This window comes from Vidua macroura, chromosome 28 (genome assembly GCF_024509145.1).
Source record: "Vidua macroura isolate BioBank_ID:100142 chromosome 28, ASM2450914v1, whole genome shotgun sequence".
NCBI lineage: Eukaryota > Metazoa > Chordata > Aves > Passeriformes > Viduidae > Vidua > Vidua macroura.
In genome coordinates, this window is record NC_071598.1 from 2612745 (window position 1) to 2635648 (window position 22904).

Consider the following 22904-nt stretch of genomic DNA (forward strand, 5'->3'; position numbering starts at 1 on the left):
CGAAAGAATTATAGTAAAAAAAACCCCACAACTCTTCAGGCATCTGGAGCTGCATTAAATTTACAACACAATATTAATGTAACCTTTCCTCCCCTTTCTCTCCCCACCCCCCCCTTTTTTTTAATGATACATGTGAAACCTAACATTTAATTTATCTTAAAATATTACCAGTATAGTATGAAATATCTAAATCATGTAATGGCTCTGGAAGTGAGGCTGGGGCCAGGCTTGGACACTGGATCCCAGTGCCTTGGAACTTTGGGGATGAGCCAAACCAAGCCCAAACTGTGCAGCTTCACACCCATCTTTAATCAGAAGCATTAGCTTGACACTTTTCCAGTTATGAGTAACCATGGCTCTGTGCTGGAAAACTCAGTAGGATGCATTGTAAGGCACTATTTCCACGTCTCTTATTTGTATTTGTGTCTCCTCAACAAAGCCTCAGATCTGGGCTTTCATTCAGGCTCCATTAAAGAGCAAAAAAGGTGCTGGACAAGACCCTTTCAGGCCCAGGTTTCAGTAGTGATTTAAATGAGAATTTGATAGAAGGATTTTCTCTGCTGTTTTGTTTAATAACCACAGAAGAAAAGGAGTATCCTGATGTCTTCTGAAGGTTTGACAAGCACTACTCCATTGAAAATGAAAATATTTAGTTCTGTAGAAGAACATAGATAGGAAATAAAACACACTTAAATAAGCATTGCTGCAGAATTCTGTTTGCATAAGGAAAGTGAAGTGCTTGGAAGTGTCTGGAAAAGGAGGGACTTAATAACAACAGCTGTACAAATAATTTACTGGGGAAAAACCAGCAGAGATAGATATGGCCCAAGACTGAAACATCATGAATTAAATAATAAAATGAATAAACCACTCTACTGCACTGTGGTTTTTGACCCTGCTTTTACTTTGCTCACAGGTTTGTGTACTGGCAGGATGCACAACTATCCCTTCAAACCTAATAGACAACTCTGCACATTCATTACTTTGCCTGGTGAATATATTAACAATTAAAATGAACATGTCCTAAGTGTGCAAACAGACCCCTAATATTTTAAAGTAATTTTTCCCCCCACTTTTGACTTTCAGGGTTGCTGACAGACCATGTTCAACAAGAAGCAGGCAAAAAGAATTTATTAAAATTTTAAAACAGAAAACTCAACAAGCACAAAAAAAAAATCAACCAAAAATAAAAGAAGTGTCCAGAAGCCACTGGAGTGTTTAAGAACACTCCTAACTTTGGTTATGTTCCGGTAAGTAATGATGATATCCTTAGAAACCAGTAGGCAGACAGAAAACAAGCTGTCTTTGCCTATTGTCCTTACTGTTCATCATGGCTAATTTGCTTTGGAACACGGGGCTTTGTTATTGCCATGGTGTCAAATTTTAGCAATTTGAGCCACTTTTTGTATCTTTTTTTATCCACACTGACCTCTGCAGCCCAGAACAAAGCTCAGCAAGCCATGTGTCCAGCTTTGAATGAAGATCCTGCTCTCACTCAAAACCTCAAGAATTCTGCGATTTGTCTCAAAGGTTTTCATTCTGTAACTCTGAGAAAAGGTTGACATTTTTTGGAGGGGGTTAATAAAAAGTAAACTGAACTTAGTGGTTTTAAAGCCTGATCTTGATTAATCTGGGACCCTGAACTGAACTCTCACACTGAGACTCAAAGGGGACGAACTCCCATATACTGAATGTGCAGGAGGAGTTGAAGTTATCCTGGAGAAACAGAACCCTGGAGTTTCACATGGCTTTGTTTTCCCAGCTTGGCATGTTTGGAGGCAGAGGAGTCTATCCCAGCTCATTCTCCTCAATAAAGTGCTGATTTTGGTACAGAGATCAAAAGCAAGGCCGGGCTCTCTCCCATACAGGAGAGCTGCCAGGTGGATGGGCTGAGGAATGAAGGAATTCCATCCTCATCCACGTGACCCTGCAGGATTTGGTTCAGTTTACCTGTTTAAGGTTTCCCTAGACATTTGAGGCTGCTGGGCTCTGTCACATCCCCGTTCAGGTGAGGTGACGCCAAGAATAATGCTAGGTATGTCAATAATGTCAGTAATGCTAGAGGGTGTCAATAATTCTGCTCCCCCAGAAAAGTTAGATCCAAACTCCTCCTTCAGCTCAGCATCTGATGGAAATCAAGGATTTGAGGATTTTTTTGGGAGTAGCCAGCATGGGTTTGAAATCAGAGCTGAATTTCTCCAATATTCTGATGTGTTTGGGTCCTGAATTTCTCTCTTGGCAGTTACAACCAATAGTCTGTGTACTATGGCAGTGCCTCAGGTCCCCAGGTGTTAATCAGGAGAGCCCTGGGCACGGTTCTTTTACAAATTCAAAACAAAGCTCCAAAAAAAAGGAGACTATTTATGTTTCTTGACATTCCACAATCAGTTCTTCTTGCTGGCTCCAAAAGCTAACAAGATGTGTTTACATGCTGTAAAAGAGGTTTTCTTTTGCTTTCCAGATTTTTTAGCATTCTTGGCAGATGATAACTAATTGCTGGTTCTTTTCTTTATGGAAATTGCCACTTGAAAAAAACCTCAGTATAAATTCCCTAACAATGAGCACCTCTTTTTTTCTCATGTCTTATCATCTCTAAAAAACACAGAGTGAAGAAGTCACTGCAGTCTCTTTAAACTACTGGTGAAAAAAATTAGGTTGGTCAGGATTTTTTCCTTAAATTTCTTCATGCTCCAAACAAAAAGCTAATAAAACTTTTTTTTTTTTTTTTTGCCTGCATTTCCTTATCTTTTCTGAGCTTTCAGAAGATTTTGTTTTGCAGGATTTCTTGTAAAAGATGAAACTTTTTTTTAATTATTAAAATTTTCATTGCTAGGAGAAGCAGAAGGAAAATAAAAATCACTTTTTCTATGAGAACACATTTTGATGGAAAATCTGAAGCAACTCTCTAAACTCCTGTGGAGTTTTAATTCCATTTATAAATAAGGAAACTGATGTAAGCAACCCCATTTGGAATCAGAGATGAAAAGAGAGGGAAAATGGCTCATCCAAGGTCACCCAGAAAAGCTGGGGTACAGCCCAAGCACCTGATTTCATGGCTGTGGCTCAGCCTTGCCCCAGAGTCACTTCCAGCCCCACTCTCCTCACCCTTCCCAGGTGACCTGACAGCACATCCCAGAGGTCAAAGCTGGACCATTCCCTTGCCACTTTGACAGGGGCTGAGCTACAGGTGAAACACTTATTTATTAAACAGTGCTGCCTAAAAGGTGAGGGCATGAGAGCCTCTCCTCTCCTCTCCTCTCCTCTCCTCTCCTCTCCTCTCCTCTCCTCTCCTCTCCTCTCCTCTCCTCTCCTCTCCTCTCCTCTCCTCTCCTCTCCTCTCCTCTCCTCTCCTCTCCTCTCCTCTCCTCTCCTCTCCTCTCCTCTCCTCTCCTCTCCTCTCCTCTCCTCTCCTCTCCTCCCCTCCCCTCCCCTCCCCTCCCCTCCCCTCCCCTCCCCTCCCCTCCCCTCCCCTCCCCTCCCCTCCCCTCCCCTCCCCTCCCCTCCCCTCCCCTCCCCTCCCCTCCCCTCCCCTCCCCTCCCCTCCCCTCCCCTCCCCTCCCCTCCCCTCCCCTCCCCTCCCCTCCCCTCCCCTCCCCTCCCCTCCCCTCCCCTCCCCTCCCCTCCCCTCCCCTCCCCTCCCCTCCCCTCCCCTCCCCTCCCCTCCCCTCCCCTCCCCTCCCCTCCCCTCCCCTCCCCTCCCCTCCCCTCCCCTCTCCTCCCCTCTCCTCTCCTCTCCTCTCCTCTCTCCTCTCCTCTCCTCTCCTCTCCTCTCCTCTCCTCTCCTCTCCTCTCCTCTCCTCTCCTCTCCTCTCCTCTCCTCTCCTCTCCTCTCCTCTCCTCTCCTCTCCTCTCCTCTCCTCTCCTCTCCTCTCCTCTCCTCTCCTCTCCTCTCCTCTCCTCTCCTCTCCTCTCGTGTTTCTGTGACCTGGAGCTCCCAGTGCAGGGGCAGATTTCACTGCAAAGCAGCTGGGTCACATTCCCACGGGGCTTGTTGCTTTTGCTGTGAGATCTTAAAGTGACCATCACTATTTTGGCTTCTTGGTTTGTTGCTAAAGAAGCTGAAGGGAGGATGTGAGAGTGTTAGAAAGCAAAAAATAACAGGGAAAGAGGTAGGAAATGAGGAGGTTGCTTGTGTAGCATGTACAGAGCTACTTTGAAAAATTCTGAGGCATCTAAATATCACAAGCACGATCCCTGCTGTGGGCAGCTGTATGTGCGAGTGCTTTGCCCGAGGGTGTCAAATCAAATATCCACTGCTGGTTGGTACAGTACAGCACTTCCCCCTGGGGATTTAGGGTGGAAAAAGAGGGAAGGAAAAAAAGAAAAAGTGAAAGAAAAGGTTTAAACACAACAAATGGAGAAATACTTTAACAGTGTCTAATATGGCTTTTCACAGATTAGTCATCATGTTTGTTGGGAACAATGCAGGAGAGAGGAGACAGGAAAGGAAAAGAAGAACAGAGGCAGACAGGTTAATGCTGAGCCTTATAAGACTTACCTGGAACCGTCTCATATCTCTTGGGTTCCCTGCTGTTTTCAAGCAATTCTGATTGCACTTGAGAAAAAATTTTAGGAAGAATCTGGAAAGAGAAAGAACAACATCACTTCAATTAACCACAGCAAAAGGTGTTGTTATATTCTGGTTTAAGATGTATATGAAGTAGTTTGCATGATAGTGGATCTTACAGGACTACAAGAATTTATCAAAACACAAACAAACCAAACTCTAATAAATGGAATTTGCAAAAAACGACAGGTAAAGTATAACCAGTGGGACTGAAATCCACCGTGGTGTAAGTGAATGTAATTCCTCTGATCTACACCCACTCCCTCTCTGCAGGTCTGACCACACAATTTTAGTCTCTTCCTTATCTCTCCCTCACATTCAAAGTCTTTCTTTGGCTGTCTGGAGGGACTTTCCATGAAACAATATAGAAGGACAACGGTATTGTGGAAACCACAAAACCAACAGGGCAACTCCAAGGCAGATAAGCCTTGGAATGACTTGGAATGTATGAAAAACCCAGGAGCAAACACAGCTCAGAGAAGACTCTGATGAGGTTTCATCCTGATGATGTTTTTTTCTGATGAAGATTCCTGTCACAATAGCAGAGGAACAGAACTGCCAAAAGCCCAGATTGTTCCTACCTAGATTTTGAGGGAGGATAAGGAAAACACGAGCTCAAGTGAAACATGACAGCTCACGCTGTCCGAGCAGATAAACCCATTAATATCCCACAAAGTTCTCGTGCCAATTATTTTTGCCCTGTCACATACACCCATCTTTATATAGTTTATTATTCTGTAGAGTTTAGCTTGTCATATACCCAAGTTGAATCTCCAGCCTGTTTGGTGACTCACCCAATACTGCATGGAGACCTTAGAATTTAGAAATATTAAGCAGGAATTTTTCTCTAAGCTATTCCACCAAATTTTGTCTCACATCCACAGAGGAAAGGATTCACCCCTTTGTTTTCTGATTGAATCTGGACATTTCAGAGGTAAAGAAATTGTGTGAAAAGCCACAGTTGTTGGATTAAAAACAAAACAAACAATCTTCAAAATTTAGGCATAAGCAAGAAATATTTTGGCATCCTCTATTGCAAATGAAAATATTCTCTGTGATTCTTTCTGTTTCTATTTGTCAGACAAGATGGGTTTAACTGCAACAATTATAATTAAAAAAATAAATCAAAGACTTTGAGATAGATTTAGAAGGAAAAAGAGTCATATACAAGAAGAAATAAATAGTTGAAGAATTGATTTCGAATACAAAGAACAAGTTATTTATTTATTTCTCTTGCCGAGTGCTTTCCTTTAAAAAAAAAAAAAAAATCTGCTTTTGCAGTAAGTTAAAGTCCCAGGTGAGCCAGGCCTATTTCCCTTTCTGTTACTATGACAACGATTTTTTACCGCAGTCCCTAAGTCCCTTCAGAACTCACACATTCATGCCTAGAATTAGAACTTTAAAGGAGAAAGATGGATATTTCCTGGGTTTACCAACAACACCCTCCAAACCAGCCCCAACACAAGACAATAACACAGAAATCTGCTCTCCCTTGTTAGTGCCACTTTCTCTGCACTACTCCCACCACAAGATTTCTCCTCCATCTGCCCCAAAATACAAAGAAAAAGCCACGGGTTGGATCCATTTGGGTGTTGCTCGAACAAACCAAAGCCCTCCAAAAACCTCACCCACAAAAAAGACACAAATTTTACCATGTAAAACCACTGCCCAAAATCCACTCTAGCCAGGGACCCTTTTCAATTAAAATGTTCTAATTTTAACTATTATTCCCTTAAATATCTCACAAATATATTAGATATTTTAAAAATGTTTATTTTCTCAAGGTGAGAGTGTTATTTTCTCCATATTTCCTTCTCATTTCAGGTCTCCCTTCAGCAGGACGTTGAGGTTCAGCAGGAAAGGGGTGTCAGTGCTCAGCTCTCAGAGGGCAACTTCTGCCAACAGAGCTCTGGGCACCTCCGTGGCTTCCAAACTAAAAATCCTACTGAATTTCATGCCCTGGGAGAAGCACTGAATATATTTTGTTAAATAAGTCCTGTCGAGTCCCTGCTAAAACCTGTGACCTCTTTTATATGAAAGATTTGGTGAGATTTTTTGGTGAGATTTTATCCATAAAAACGTTTGCAGAAGGGAAAATCCCCTGCATGCTGGCACCCTTGGAGACTCACAGGATAATGTGAGGCATAAATGTTACTCACAAACACTCCTTTTTATCTTTCCCTCTTCGTAGAGATAAAAAAAAAAGAATATTTGCAGATATATAAACAGCTTATAGGAGATATGCCTGTGCAAAGGAAAACTCCAGAATGAAACCAAACTATAAAATTAACCAAGACAAGGAACTTTTATATGAAAATCAATGCACTGCTGGCTGATGATTCTGCAAGAAAACCGCAAAAAAAAAAAAAAAATCTACAAGTTGTTACTTCTAAGGAAATATAAAATAAATTAAGCAGGAAAACGGCCGGCTTATTTTTTAATTTTTTGAACGCTTGCATCCCTTTGGATTAAGATGAGAAAAATTATCAACATGAACCAAAGAATGAAAAAAAATGAGCAGGGAAAGGTGTTTGGGAGAGAACTTGCTGTGTCAGCTGGGCTGATTTTGGGAAGTTGACAGATCCTGGGGGACTGTGAGTGACACAACCCCTAAAAGGCAGATACAGAGAGGCCAAAATTCCAAATGCACATTTAACGGCATCCAGGAGCAAACTCTGCAACACGGCGTGGCAAGGAACAAAAATCCCCTTTTTCTGCTAAATGCCTACAGAAAATCAGGGTTCAGATCCCCAGCAAACACAAACCAACGGCACACTTGAAAATGGAGCTGGATTCCAATTAAATCCAGGCTGATTCATGCCGAGGGGGGCAATGGCCATTAAAAAAACCACAGAAAACAAAACTTCCCCACTCCCTGAGCTGCCGCAGTGCTGAACGTTCCCAATCCTCCCGGCTGCTCTGCACCAAACACATCCAAACCCACGGAGCCTGGGAGGCTCAGCCTGGATATTTAACCCTGGCAATTTGGAGATCCCACTGAGGTGTCTTAGAGGTGCCTTGACTTTCTGGAATTGATGAACAGCTCAAAATGCTGAAATTTTTGCTGCTTTAAGTTATTACAAAATTTAGAAAGAGCTCAGTTTTCTTTTAGTACTTAAACATCGTGGCAGAATTTATATTTGTTTTGCTAAGATGTTTGTTGGAGATCACTGGATATGCTGCACTATGCCAATTTCCCTCCTATCACCCCAAAATTTAGATTAAATTTCATTTAGCTGTCCACACAAGGATTTTTATCTTTCTTCCTTTTGTTTTCCCAGCTGAATCACACCTTTCTTTTTCTTTTTTTCAGAGTTCCTCCAGTCAAATTTGAGCTGCAAGTGGGCATCTGTATGAACTATTTGGAAGGTTGTTGTATATACATATATACATATATATACCCATATACATATATATGTGCATATGTGTGTGTATAAATGTGGGTTTTTTTGTTTAAGATGTTGCATCTGGGAAAGGCATTAATATTTATTGCAGCATTAGAATAAAAATGACTTGGGGGGAGCAAAGAGGAGGGAAGGTTTAGCACTAAATGAAGCTGATTTAGGGTAACCGGAGAATTGCAGAAAGATTTTATTAATTTCTTTAAATGAGACACTTTAGCCAGTTTTTGGCCTTAACCTATATATACATGAAAAATAATAATTTTTTAAAAACAGAATTATAAGAAATTAGCTGATTTTGATGTTTCTGGCCAATCTTTAGCCTTGCTAAGGACAGAATTAGGTGGGAGTTTAGCAGCTGACTCTGGCTCCAGCCAAGCAAAGGGACCTTGGCCCATCCTCTCAAAATTTCAGGGTGGTGGGGGAAAATCTAAACATATTTCAATAACTACCCCTGAAAACTCTGCATTGCTACAGAAAAGCTGATTGACTTAATGCACAGAGATAAAATTAATTAAGATATAAGCACAGACTTCTGTTCCTGTTGTCTCTCTGTCATCATTGGCCTCACTGGGTACAGATTGAAGCACTTGAGAGGTCTCCAAAATGCCACCTTAAATCTGCCTCCCTCTTTTTAGAGCTATTTTAAAAGTTACTGCTCCTCCTGCTGGGAGCTCCCACCAAGCCCAGGAGTTCAGCTGGCGAATGGTTTAAAGTGCCCCTTTTCCACTTCAGGGCAAAGTCAGCTGTGTTATCTCAATTATATTTTAGCAATACCTTGAGCAATCCTTGGTGGGGAAGCACCAGGAGAACTCCTAACACATCTGAGGGGTGCATGGACATGGAGAAAGGATGAGGGCAAATTAAGCCAGGTCTTGCATCAGTTAAACTGTTTCCAAAGCAGTTTTTGACCCAAAGTCCCATCTTGCCTATCTATGCCCAAATAATCATGTTCTGTACCTGGCTAGGACTGGAACCTATGTTCCACACCTGTGAGGATGATTATCCACCTCAGATGAGTGAAAAGAATCAAATTGACCTTAATCAAATCCTGCTGGAGTCAGAAAAATCTTCCTGGTGACTTTGGCAAGACTAGGCAGAAGTCCTAAAGCTCAGTCCCACATGCAGCAGAAGGTGCAATTTAAAAAAAATAAATCAATCAATTAATAATTTTTATCCCTCATCCACCTTTTATAAAATAGAGGTACAGAATCAAGAGGTCCAACATTGGCTGTATGTTGGGAACAGCCTCTGGATAAACCTAAAATTTTGGATACAACAAAAAATTCTCCCTTGTAAAGCAAATAATTCAGGCTTTTTGGGGTTGCTGTGGAATTTTTAGAATTGTGGCCTCAGTCATTTTTTGTCATGAGAACACACCTACCATCTAGGATAATTCTGATTATGCTTACCAGCAAATCCTGCAATCCCAAAACCTAATGAAAATATAAAGATACGGTGCAACTCCACTTAAATAATTCAGTGCTTCCAAAACATCACAAAGGAAACAAAGAAAAAAAACAGAAGCTGTTATTATGAGTATCAGTTAAACAATATTAAATTAAAATATACTGTGAACTGCAAAAGTGTTATTATTGCAGTGAGGACCTGACTCCAACTCCATCAGAACAGGGGAATTTTGGATCAGGTCAGATCCTCCCCTCCGCTCACCTGTGTGTGTCTTGGCATGGCAACCTCTGAGATAAGTGTGACAAGTAACCCTACCCAGTGCCCCACACAACTTCAAATTCCTTTCTTTCAAAGGGCCAGATTTGCAGGTCGGTGTTTCAAATCAATTAATTGCATTTATTTGATATCACCATCCTGATTTTAATGAATATCACAGTGGAAGACTTCTTTGTAATCTGAATATTTATCTCTGGAGTAATTTCGATCTATTATGTCAGGGTGTATTATTAGGGAGTAGATGAGAAAATTTCCCATTTTTTTGCAGGAGTTACAGTCAGTGTGGGATCAGGCAGTGCACAAAGGCACTTTAAATGAATGCACAGCTTCCACCGTGTGAGAAACGAGTGGGGTTATTGCAGAGAGCCAGAGTATTTATATGATACTCCACAAACAGCAGCTAATTAATCTTCACAAAACTCCTGTGCATAAAGTGTGAACCCAGTTTAACAAACTTGAAAACCAACATATGTAGGTCAGGAGACTTTTCTGAGTCTGTCAGAGATTCGCTGGGAGAGAAGGGAGCAGGAGTCAGATGATGAGATCCCAAGCCTAGGCCAGGAGGAGCTGGCTGCTCATTTGTCACCTGGGGCTTTTTTAATAGAAAGACTCCAGTTGCACAGAAAACCAACCAACCAACCAACCAACCAACCAACCAACCAACCAACCAACCAAAAAAACCCAACTATAAAAAAACAACTAAAAACACACACACAAAAAACCCAAACAAAACATACAAAAAAACCCCCAAACAAACAAACCAGAAACCGGATTAACACTATGCCTGTAATTCCTACACCCAACAAAAACCTCATTTCCTGATGGGGCAAAAAAGAAACATTTCTCCATCGTCTTGCCTTGATTCAAAGTAATTTCTTCAGTCTGGTTAGACTTTTTTCTAGGTGACTTTTCTTGCAGTCACTCACTCCAATTTAGACTTTAGGTTTAAAGTTTAAGTTTTGATATGGGAACATTATCTAAGGCCTAATCCCTGAAATGGCAGAAGTGTCTGATTTCCTGTGGCCCTGAGCTCAAAAAAGCCGATGTTGGAGACAGGTGTGAAAAAGGAACAAAAACAGGGTTAGGGAGTCCAAGAGATCTGACCAACTTAAAAATCAACCATACAACTACAGCACGGCAGAACCCATCTTAAAACTGCCTCTAATTACATTTTTTTTTTTGCTATGCCAAGATGTCCTGCTCACATTTGGGTAGGTAACACTCTCTGCAATGGATTAAAGACATGGGGTGAAAATAGCCTGTATTTCAGATGGATCAAGAGGGAATATTGCACACAAGTCCACAGCAATGGATCCATCTCCAACTTCCAGTCCTTTCCCTCAGCCAGAGAACAATTCCTCCTCAAATATCCCCTCTCTCTGCAGCCTGGAACAACATACTTCTCTCCACCCTTTATCTAATGGGTTTGGTTTTTTTAAAAAAAGCTTAGTTTCAAACCAATAATAACTGAATGTAAACCTGCAATGTGTCACCCTACCTCCAAACGTGTCAGAAAACTTGATATTTTTTTCCTGTGGATTTTCTATAAGTTTTGCAATTTTCATCTTTGAAGCAGATCGTGTCCTCCTTGTCTAGAGCAGGGACACACCCCCACAACTGCAATTCACACTCTTTGGGGTAAATAAATGCTTCCTCTGTTGCAAAATGATCCCATTTTCAAGAAACAAGGGCTGGGGCAGAGTGCCCTGCCAGGTACCCAGGCAGTTGTTTCTCGTTATTCAATGTACTTATTTCTCATGGCCACATTTGCTAGGGGGAAAAAACCAAAATCTCCAAGGAAAACCTCCTTGTTTGTGCACTCTGATGAAAACCTGACACCATTAATGAAAATAATAATTGAACTCTATGGGCTCAAATTGAAAATGAAACACAACACTAACAGCGTGTTTGTAATTGCAATTGTTCTCCAAAAAGTCTTTGGAGGACTCTTTGCAATTTGAGCAGTTTCCCCTTTATCCTTTGGGCTTTCCCCTTTCCTCCCACACCAAAACTTTCCAGTAACTTCCAAGACAATGGGTAAAAGCTTATTTATCCTGTAAGATCCATATTATTCATGCCATTTGGCACAGGCCCAAATGCCAGAGCATAATCAAAAGTCAATAGGCAGGGAGGTAATAGAGGAGAGGATTGGGCTGACGGGATGTTGAAAGGGACCTTCAGATAATACTCCCTGGCTTATTATGGTGTCTGTGGGCTCCAACTGTGCTGGGCACGGCCCAGCCACGATGTGAAATTGTTATTGGGGAGGGGAGGCACAAAGGACAGCAGGGAGGAAACGCTTTTGTGCATCTCAGGGACGGGGAAATCGAGGCACAGAGAAATTCAGTGTCTGCCCCATCGCACAGATCCAGTAGCTTTCCCAGGCAACAGCCACATCCCATTCCTGCAAGTCCACGTTTGGGATTGTACTGGTTCTTTTGAATAGTGACACAAATTTCATAGAGCTCATTGCCTCCACACATAACACCCAGCAGGATTTGAAAAACATGGCCAAATTCTTGTTCTTTAAACTTTTGCCAGCATCAGCAGCACACAAGATTTGGAGCTGGGCTGTGTCACCAAACACAGGCCCAAGGACACTGCAGTCCTGCTAAAATCCACTCATTTTTGGTATCACTTCATCCTCAGAGCTCTGCACAGGTGCAATTTATCTCCAGATCTACTTTGCAAACCCTGCACATCCCAGAAAGGCTGACAGAGTTGTTAAATGAGCACAGACCCCAATCCCCACTCATTTTTTTTTCCATACCAAGAGAAACCTACAATTCCTTTCTCTTGTGACTCTTCCATCCTCCCAGCCCATCTCCCTCCAAAACCTCAGTCTGCTGAGCCATGCTAGGCTGAACAGTGAGCACCAATTACACCAGTGGCCTCTCTCTGCTGGCTCTGCTGGTTTTTACTGCTGCTGCCAGATGGCAGAGCCAGGCACACAAAAACTCCCGACCCTGCAGTTAATGCAGAACTTGGAAATAACTTCCCAGCGACTCCAGGAGATCACAGAGCTGCACTGATGTGAACATTAGGGATGGAACCGAGGCTGGGATCCCATTTGACACCTGCCAGAGTGGCTATCACTCAGGTCAGAGCTCTCACTCATTTGTAAAGGGACCTGTCCCCAAACTGGGTCTGTGTGGAATAAACGTGCATTCATTTGCTAAAGAGGCAGATTTACATCCCAGCAGCTCAGGATCCAGGCACATTCTGCCTCCTCCCTTCTCCAGGGCTATTCAGAGGGTAGATCTGCACCTATTGTACTTCTGGGTCTAGGCACAGATGACCTTGAATCCGAACATTGGTGTAACATTATATTCCTATGACAGATTTATGGATTGGCAGATAGGGGTGCATTCAGCGCATTCCTTCCCTAAGACAGGACAGCATCCAATGTTTGTTAGCATCATTAAACTAAAACTGACTTTTCACCTGCTCCCATACCATATGCAGCTGCAAATTTTTAAATTAAACTATGAAGCCATGCATAAATTTACATATATTACAGACTAGCCTCTCCATTTAACATGCAAATGTACTCCAATGTTTCAGAACACCTTCTGTCGCTAATTAATTTGCTGAATTATAATTAGACTAATCCTGCATAATTAATAAGCACAGATTTTTTTTTAATTTCTAAGCAGCTTGATGAGATCATTCACTTCCTTCTATAAACTGCTAAGTAACTGTTAAAAAAAATCTGGAAAGAACATATGTGAAAAGGTATGTTTGATGTCGCATACAAATTCAAACTAGCGGGCAGGCTTCAAGAAAGTCAAGATTAATAGAGGTGTGTGCTTGAAGAGACCGTCAGCACATTATTTTCAGGGGCATGGACCAAGATTTTCTGTGTCTGTTTTATTCCTTTTTTTCTCTTTTCCTTTTACCCCTCGGACCTTCCAAGATCACGGAGTGAGCAGGGCGGGATGACAGAACCTCGTGTAGGATCTGCTGCCACCCCACGCTGTCTCTCAACCCCTCACCCTGGACATGCTGGGTGTGGATCAGCTCCTTTGATGGGATTTGGAATTGTTTTCATCCCGGCTGCCAAAACCAACCGAGAGCATTTTAGAGAAACAATTAAGTGCTATTAGCACTGGATTCACTCTCTACTGATTAAAATGAAGGGTTGTGTTTTCATGTTGGAGAGCTGGACTGCAGAGAAGGGCACGTGCCAGAGCAGGTTTAAATGGGCTGGGTTAGAGGCCACAAACTGATGCACAAAGAACTCTTGTGCTTAAAACAGCCCAGTCTTAAGATCTAAAATATATCTTCCTAAAACAGTCATGCAGGGGAAGAGAGAGACCCAAAACAACACAGAATATTGTGCAAACAAGGGTGCCCACAATAATATGAGTATTTTATTTACAAACACTGTCTGGAGCCCCACTCCCTGTATTAATTTACCTACTTTGGGATGTAGTATTTCAGCTCTACTGCTCCTTGTTTTGTCTTCCCCTCAATCCTTCTCAAATTCAGCACCATCAACATCACCCAGTGTTTGCCTCAACTGTGAGTAAGCAAAATCTGTGACAAGACCTCCTGATTCACCACAAAGACCTCCTGATTCACCACAAATGCTGAAACACTTCAAGTCTTTGAGTGTGGCTTGTCTGCTCCAAACAATGCATGTAACATCCTCATCAGGCACTTCTGCCTGAAGTTTCTGTTATTTTTTATTAACTTGGACAAGTGCCCTTCTTCAGATAAATATATCATTTAAATTGACCTAGGTTCTGCATAAACAGAAAACATAAAAGCTTAAACAGGACAAGTTCTTGGCACTGTGTGCCAACCAAGCCTCTTTCTAGTATTTCCTACTGGACAGTTCATAGGAAATCACTCTCTTTTAAAAATAAAAATCAAACCAATCAACTTTTTGGCCCAGGGAAGACAGGAAATTATTCTGCTGTGCTTGAACTCATCAGAACCTCCTCAGAGCAGAGAGATGCTTTGAATGGCACGTGTTGAACAAAGGTCTCTCTTTGGGGGAAGAAATATCATCTTGAAATTAAAAATACAGAAAAATTGCACTCTTGGAATCCTATCCACTCCCAAAGCACAGCAATATCATGAAATCACCATGGGACTGAAGAACTGAACATGGAACAGCTCTAACAATTCTGTGTTATAAATTTACAGACAGCCCCAATAGATGTTGTTTTCTTAATAGCCACTGGACACACCACCAGGTGACAAAGGAAGTTAAAGGGGAACAAAGAAAACATCTCTCTGCCTCATCCATCTCCATTTCTTATCTTCCAATATCCCAACTCAGCAGACAGAAAAGATGTAATGAGTTATAAAATAAAAAAATCAGGATTAGGCCTGTATTTTTTCCCTCCACGTTTCTGCCTGCACTTGTTGTTTTTTTTAAACCATGGATGAATTGGCCCAAAGATGCATAGGTCACATGGCTGAGGCAGAAATAGAATCTGTATCTCCAGAGCCATGGTTCTGGTACACAAGCAAGTCCCTGACATTCTTTAAAGCTATTCCAGTTTTGTCAGGAGAAGAGATTTCACAGCCACAGCGTGAGGCCAACCCTAAATATCAATACCCACATCTTTCAGATTTCTGATGTCCAGGGCTTCCCACCACTTCCCAGTTCTTTGGCCATGGAAATCGATACAGCTGAAATGATTTTTCACTTTTTTGTTGTTTCAACTCCTGATAACAATTGTGTGTGTGCACATCTCCCTGTGTATGGAGATGCCATTTTGCTTTAAAGAGAAAATTTCTGAACTTTGAACCTCACCTTTTCCTATATTTTAACATACATCCTCAGAAATCCACTTGTTTTCCAGAGACTTAGTATTTTAGACATATATGCACCATCTTGAGTTTGAGGAACAAGAAAATACCTTACGTGCTGTAAAAATATTAGTACATTTAAAGTGATCCCACCCTGTACTGCAATCATTTTCATGCCCTGGGTACTGGCATCAAAATTTAATTAACCTTTTCAGTACCTTTTGATGTAGCACATACAGAGACCAAAAAAGCAGCAGGATTTTGGGGTACAAACTCTGTTAGGCAAAGAGGTGACATCAGTGAAGAAAGTTGATATGTTTTTTTCAGGATCTTAATATGGGGCTGTAGGAAAGGGCAGGAGGTTGTGGGAAGCACTAGGACAAGCTCTAAGAACAGGTTTAATGCAAGAAGAGCAACTACAAGTGCCAAGTCTCAGCTCCAAAACAGCCCAAGTATTCCTGAAATAGATCACCAAAACCACACTCCTTAGAGGCACTTTAAATTGGGCACCCAGAAATCCCAGCCAGGTAAAATCCAAGCACTTGGGCAGTCCCTTTGCTAGAAACTCATGGTTGCAGGAAGTTATTTTGCCCCTGGCCAATACTTTATGCCACAGGAGAAATTGCTTCCCTTCCATCCCTCTCCCTCAAGTGTGCACATGCACCCCACGTTGTGCAGTGATGTTAACAGCAGAGAAAAATTGCTTCTTGACCTTCCCAGTGATCAATTTACACCCTGAAGCATGAGATTACTTTCATCTTGGTGTGCATTTGTAGCACTTACTCCCCCATCGCTGCAGACAATGCAGAAGCTGCCGCTCACCTGAGCGAACAGAGCTCACGTGTTCAGAGCTGGCTTTAGCAGGAGTCCTCCTCCAGGACACGCAATTCTGGGGAGGGAACTGCTCCTTCAGCACAGGCTTTGTGGGGAAGGTCACAGCTTTGATTTCCCCCTTGATCAGCCCAGCATATCTGTGTGTATATTCATGAAGTTTTTGTGTTCAGCTACAGAGCCTTTCCCTCTGGCAGGAGCCAAGAGCATTCCCAGGGCTGCTGGGAGAGACCCTAAGTTAACAATTGGTAATTTCAGCTCCTGACCTTCCACCCACTGAAAGGGCAGAGGCACTTTTTTTGCACCAAATGCAAAAATATCCCATTAGTGGGCTGTGGGAGGGGTCCCCGCCCTCCCTTGGGAGGCAACTTCAATATAGCCAGAAGTTGTCAATCACATGCTGTTTCCCTCCCCAGTTGAGGCTGTCTGTCAAAGCTTAACACACTCCCCGGTTCTAGAAAGTTCTTCTGTTCTGTTAATCCCATTGGACCCTGTTAGAATGCCACTCCTCTCCTGTATCCCGATTGGTTCATTACATGTCACCCCATCCCGTCTCCTCCCCTCTACCCGTTACCCATTGGTTGGTTTGTGCCCTAGCCACTCCTATCCCTCTGCCCTTATATTCTCGGTCCCGCCCTTGTACTGGGCTCCCCGGAGTCAGCCTTCCCTTCGAGAGGTTGCTGTTCCTTGCCTTCTCCTCCTGCTCTCTCCTACAATAAACCTCTCGGATCCTGCTGCTCGGGAGACGTCTCGTCTTTATTTGGTGGAGCTTTCCGGGTTTCATCTACCCCTCCCTGCGGACCGGCCAGCTGAGGATCACTTCCCGGACTGGCTGGGAACCCAGGGAACCCCCGGAGGACCTAAATTTTATACAGTGGGCCCCTTTTCCATGGTGGTTACAGACCTGGCTTTGGACTCAAAATGTCCAAAGGGAGCTACAAAGATGGGGAAGGGTCTGGAGGGGCCACAGGAGGAGCAGCTGAGGGCATTGGATTGTTCAGCTGGAGAAGAGGAAGCTGAGGGGAGACTCATCGGGGTCTGCAGCTCCTCTCTGTTCTCTGTGACAGGGACAGGACCCAGGGAGTGGCTGGAGCTGTGTCAGGGAGGGTCAGGTTGGATTTTGGGAAAGGCTCTTCCCCCAGAGGGTGCTGGCACTGCCCAGGCTCCCCTGGGAATGGGCACGGCCCCAAGGCTGCCAGAGCTCCAGGAGTGTTTGGACACCACGCCAAGGATGCACAGGGTGGGATTTTGGGGTGTTTGTGCAAACACAAACATTGTGTTTGGATTATATCAGTGGGTCCCTTCCAGCTCTGGATATTCCATGATTCTGCATCTCCTCGAGGGGAATTGCAGGAGGCTGAACACTGCAGGTAGTCTGGGACAAGTTGAGTGACCAAGCTTTCTATCCTCACCCAGTTTCTGACCACACAGCTCCATCCAGTGATGGACAAAGACCCCAAGTCCCCAACAGCCTCCCAAAATAACCAAGAGCTGGTCATTCCCACATGGAATGGGACTGGTTTTAATTCCATTAAGGGAAGACTTCTGCAAGGCTGTGCTTTATGACCAGATTAATGAGCTCATGTGAAGGCTCTAGATATTTCCAAACACATTCTTCATTCATTTCAAATCCTGATATTCCTCCCCAGTTTTTGGAGATCCCAGGGACTGAGGTTGGTGCTGAAGAAGGTGTTGTAAAAGTCAGAGATGAGGCTCTGTCATCAAGAGTCTGGCAGTGACAAAGCTGGACACAAACCCACACTTAACTGAACTTTAAAGACTTTTCAGGGAGAAAAGCCAACCTACTTTATCTCTTAGAGATGTCCAACAAATTTCTGTGCACATGTACTGCATGTTTTATGTGCAGGCACACACACATCCACAAGAACACAGATTGATGGCTGACAGTTGGCTTCTTGATTGGAAAATCTTCCTGTTTGGATGCCTTAAATAACAAGGTACTGTTCCAGATACATCATCACAATGTGCTCTCCACTGAAAAAAGGTCTCTTGCCAGTTCCCAACTTTAGGACCTCCTGCCCACATCCCTGGTGCAACGAGAGTCTGATGTGTGCAGTGAATTTTGGATTTTTTTTCCCTTCCCAAGTTCTACTGCAGCCATAATTCTTGGAGAAAAGTTTTCGAGTGCCTGAAACATTTGCTGGATGTTTCCTTCATTTATTTAATCCAGATGTTTACATTTTAAATAATTGAGAAGCTGCTATGGTAAATAGACATCAAGGAAGGCAAATGGGAGTCACGCTGTCGTTAGGGAGAACTTGTAGGATGAGACGCTGGATAAGGACTCAGTCCCTGCAGTGTCAGGATGGGTTAGGGGAAGGAAAGAGTGCAGCTTGTTGGAAAACATTAAATCGGTGCAATCCCTGACACTCAGAGACATGCTGAGCAAGGTTTTGACACAAACTGCACAGAACTTGTAAGGGAAAATAGATCCCGAGCTTTACCATTGTAGAAGGTTTTGTTTCTTTGTATGGTTTGCTTAAAAAAAAAAAAATTAAAAGGTAATATTACCATTTCTCCACTGTGTAGACCCTCTCACTAAGCTCATCAAACAGCAAGGGTGGTTTCTGAGGCTCCCAAATGGAATGGTGCAGTTGTTGCTTGACTTAAGCCTAAGTAGAGTTGCTTTGATTTAAGGTTTAAGGACTGACAGTGAAACTTTCAGTCCGAGGGAATGTGGGTTCTACTCAAAGCACTGGAATTTGCTGTTCTAATTTTTGCCTCCATTGTTAACCTCTCATTTTGTTTCAGTTTGAACCTTCTAAAAACCAACCTTAACCTCACTGAAGTCAAGTCAGTATAAGAAGAAGTAACACAATGTTCAGGTCTGAAGTAGCTTTGATAAATTGATTTTTAAAAATCACTTCTTAAATTCTAGTGCAGTAACTGAAAATGGTGACAGCTCTGTGATGTTTGAACTTTCTATTTCTTACAGGTTTTTTTCCCTGATTTTCTCAAATACTCTCAGCTATGTAAAGTCACACAGAAATTGTTAAGTTTTAATTATTTAGAGCAGGTAAAGACTTTTCGCCATGAAATCAGCTCATGTCTCTTCCCTCTCCACTCCATTGCACAACTGAGTTTTCCCCCAATATGCAGAAAGATTTCAATGACTCCACATCATGATGTAATCCCTTGTAAAGGCTCCTTTGGAGCTGTTAGGAAGTATCTCCTGGAGTATCTGTGGAACAGCAATTTTACAGGAGTAATGGTCCACTGGGCCCAAAATCCATCTTAAAAGGAGCCAGCAGGAGAGGGGGAAATGTTCCATAAAAGACCAGAAGATTTTCAAAGGTGTTTTTTGCTACCAAGAAAATTAACTCTGTGAAGTTACTTCACGCCTAAGTGTATTTCCATTCCAACTCTGGTGAAAGCTGTGAACTCAAACAGCCCCCAAAACCCTAGCCTGAGTTGGGTTTGCACTGGCAGTGCTGGGAGATGCTTCTAAAGGGTCTCTGTAGGAAGTTGTGCATAATTTTTTCATAGGACAGTTACAGCAACATTTGCCTTGTGAGACCTTACATCCAAAAATTCAGTTCAATACAGAAATTTAGGGTTAAGTGACTTTACAGACATTCATTTTTGCAAAATGTGTTTTCTTGGGGACCCAGATCCAAAACCTTATATCTCTTTCTAGAAGATGAGGATTTAATATAGATTAACTAAAAGATTTGCATGTCTTAATACTTGTCTCACAAGGACATGCCACAGCTCTGAAGCTCTTGGGGTTTAAATCTATTGATCACACTCATAAGAAATCATCAAACCAAGGAATGCCAAGGCAGAAACTCCGATCTCTGCCAGGACACTTAAAAAATTTCCTCTAATAATAGATCCCAAATCCCTCCCTTCTCCAGTCCTCTTTTTTCCTCTCTACCTTACACTGTCTAAATTCTGGTTTTGTAATAATTCAGTGAATGCCAACATAATTTCTTGTTGCTTAATTAGACTACCAATTTGGAAGACAGCTTAAGAAAACATTCACTACAATTCTTGAAATGAGGCATTAGAAACCATTTAATCTGTCCTACATAATTACTTTGTACTTACCCATTAGCAAGTAAAATATTAGGGGGAAAGTGTCTTTTACACACAACAGAGCATTTCTTTCTAATAAAATAAAAGCCTGCTCATTTTCTTTCTGTGTTGAGTAAGCTCATATTCCTGAGCACCTGAGCAAAAATAATAGGGCAGTTATTATGCTTGGCACTGTTTGTGCTGGAGCTCAGAAAAGGACAAAACTCTGGAAAAAGGTGACATTGTTTTTCTACATGGCTTTACCTCTCCCATTCCCTGCCATAGTTTGGTTTGGCTCCCTGTGGCTGTGACTGCCTGGGCTGGCCACGCTTGGGGATTTGTGAACATCTTTGCCTCTCAGTGACAGGAATTATTTTTACTAAAACACTCTCCAGAACCTTTAAAGAGGGATCAGGGCCTCACTGTCCCAGCAGTTATAAAAGAGCAGGAGACAGAACAGTCCCTTTCCTGAGCCTCTAAGGATCCAACAATGAGGGGAAATCGGCTTCAAAGCCTTGCTTGGATCCAGCAGAAGTTTCGTTTTACCAGTGATTGCTCCCACCTCAGAGTGCCTGAAGTGGGAGGTGAAGTTGACAATAAGAAATTACTCAAAACTGTGATTTTTATGTGATTATAACTGTGATGTGGTTAATAAACCCTCCTACTTTCTCAGAACCAGTCCTCCCACCATGATCATTTTGTTCCTTTTCTGGGTGGGAGAGTGATTTTCATTTTCCTGTAGCATTCTGTGGGGAGCTCCCTGCTTGGGCTAAACTTTGGGCTAAATGTTTCAAACTCTGCCTGTCACAGCCTTGGTGTTACCATGCCAGTGGCGTTGGCTTTGTTTTTGTCATAGCTGTTTACAAGAACAAATCCTGCTCTGACAAACACAACCACTCCAGCTCCATTTCTTACTAAAAGCAGGAATTCTGTGATGATTAAGGCTTAATATTCTACTGCAGCCAGAGTCATACTTGCAAACTCCATGCCCTGCACATATACGATCACCCAAACTTTGCTCTGTATCACATTATCCCCATTAATCACAGCAAAATCGTAGATCTGACCATGGAACAGCAGCAGACAGAAGAAAATAGAATGGCATTTATGATTCAGAGACCTTGTAACAGGAATTTTTGACAAAGCCCTACCCAGACTTGGATGGTCCAGCAGCCCTCAGAACTTCCTTGGGGACAGCAAAGTTTCTGCTGTAATTTCCCTTCCATATGCATTTTATGGTCAAATAGTTACTGCCCACTGATACCTACCAAAACTTGCCCTCTTTGGCCAAGTTGAATTTCTGAACAGGCAGAAAATCATCCTACAATGGGGGAGGAATGAGATATAATTTGGGCAAGAGGGATTTTACAAGTGGCAGGTAACAACCGTCGTGTTCACTACAGACCAAGAACTGCCACCTCAGGGGAGAAATGTACCAGTCTGCAGAATACTCCTGATTAAAGCACACCAATAAATGCATGGGAGGGCATTTTGGGGGTTTTTAGGTCCTATGACAGACTGTACACACACGAGTGAGACGCTGGAAATGGCTCATAGAAGCACTGAACCACGCTCTGCTTACCACTGCTTGTCAGGAGTGTCATGAGCTCAGAGCTTCCCTTTAATTTACACTTCAGGCTCAAGACCTGGGGAACTTAGGCTTCCAGAGAGCTTAGCATCTTTAAAATCTCCAAAAAATAAACTACTCCAGTCGTTGGCATCCCCCAGCATTGCCCACATCCCTCCGAACTAAGCACAGTCTGGCCTAGGTCTGCACAAGTGCCCAGAGATTCTCTATCAAGCGCCCACTTTGAGACATCTTCAGATGAGCCTGTTTTTTACCAATACTGATCACCAGCCTCTTCAGTGTCTTAAATTTAAAATCCAAGATTTCCAGATGCTTTTACCGATTTTTTTTTTTTTTGGCTGCCACCAAAAGAGTTTTGTTTTCTTACTCAAAGACACTGAATTTTGGTGGGTATGCATATGCAGAGAGGCTCAGAGGGACAAGAGGCATAAATCATTCCAAACTGCTGCTGTAATAAATGTGGACAAATGAATAAAATTTGTCACCAGCCTAATATCACCATCACTGTTTTGTTTAGCTACATTTCTTCCAGTTTGAAAACAGTTCAATACCCCTTTTACCTTCAAGTAGCAGCACTTAATAAACAGTGATGGATGCTTTTTATTCCCTTTCCCCCACCCACCCCCTTCCTCCCATTCCAGGCTTTCCTATGTCTTTTACAAGGGGATTGTTTAGCTTGGGGGAGATGTAGATCCTCCATCCTTCTTGCATTGACATGCATCCCTCAAGGAATGACGACCATATTTAATTCATAACCCCCGTTGGCTACACAAACATACAACTTCCCATCAATTAGGCAACACAGAGATGCTGTTAAAAATCAATGAGCTTATTATTAAATATATTTTCTTTTCATGTAACAATAATAGTTATTGCCGCTCCATTGTTAGGGCTGTGATATCAGCTGGTTAAGCAGCTCTAAAAAAAAGGGGTTGATTGTTTTTTGATCAGCTGGGGTAATATCAGAGAGTGTCAGGACATTGTGTGACAGAGACCAGCAGATAAAGATGACAAAAAGTGACCAAAT

General features: G+C 42.5%; 1 protein-coding gene across 9 annotated transcripts in view; it reads right to left on the minus strand.

Moving 5' to 3' along the window:
• Positions 1–22904, minus strand: part of EBF2 (EBF transcription factor 2) — a 120513-nt gene that overhangs the window by 25654 nt on the left and 71955 nt on the right. For all 9 annotated transcript variants that reach the window (XM_054000554.1, XM_054000557.1, XM_054000551.1 and 6 more), the window contains one exon: positions 4499–4580. In XM_054000554.1, the coding sequence (XP_053856529.1) occupies positions 4499–4580 (82 nt within the window). The remainder of the gene's footprint in view (positions 1–4498; positions 4581–22904) is intronic.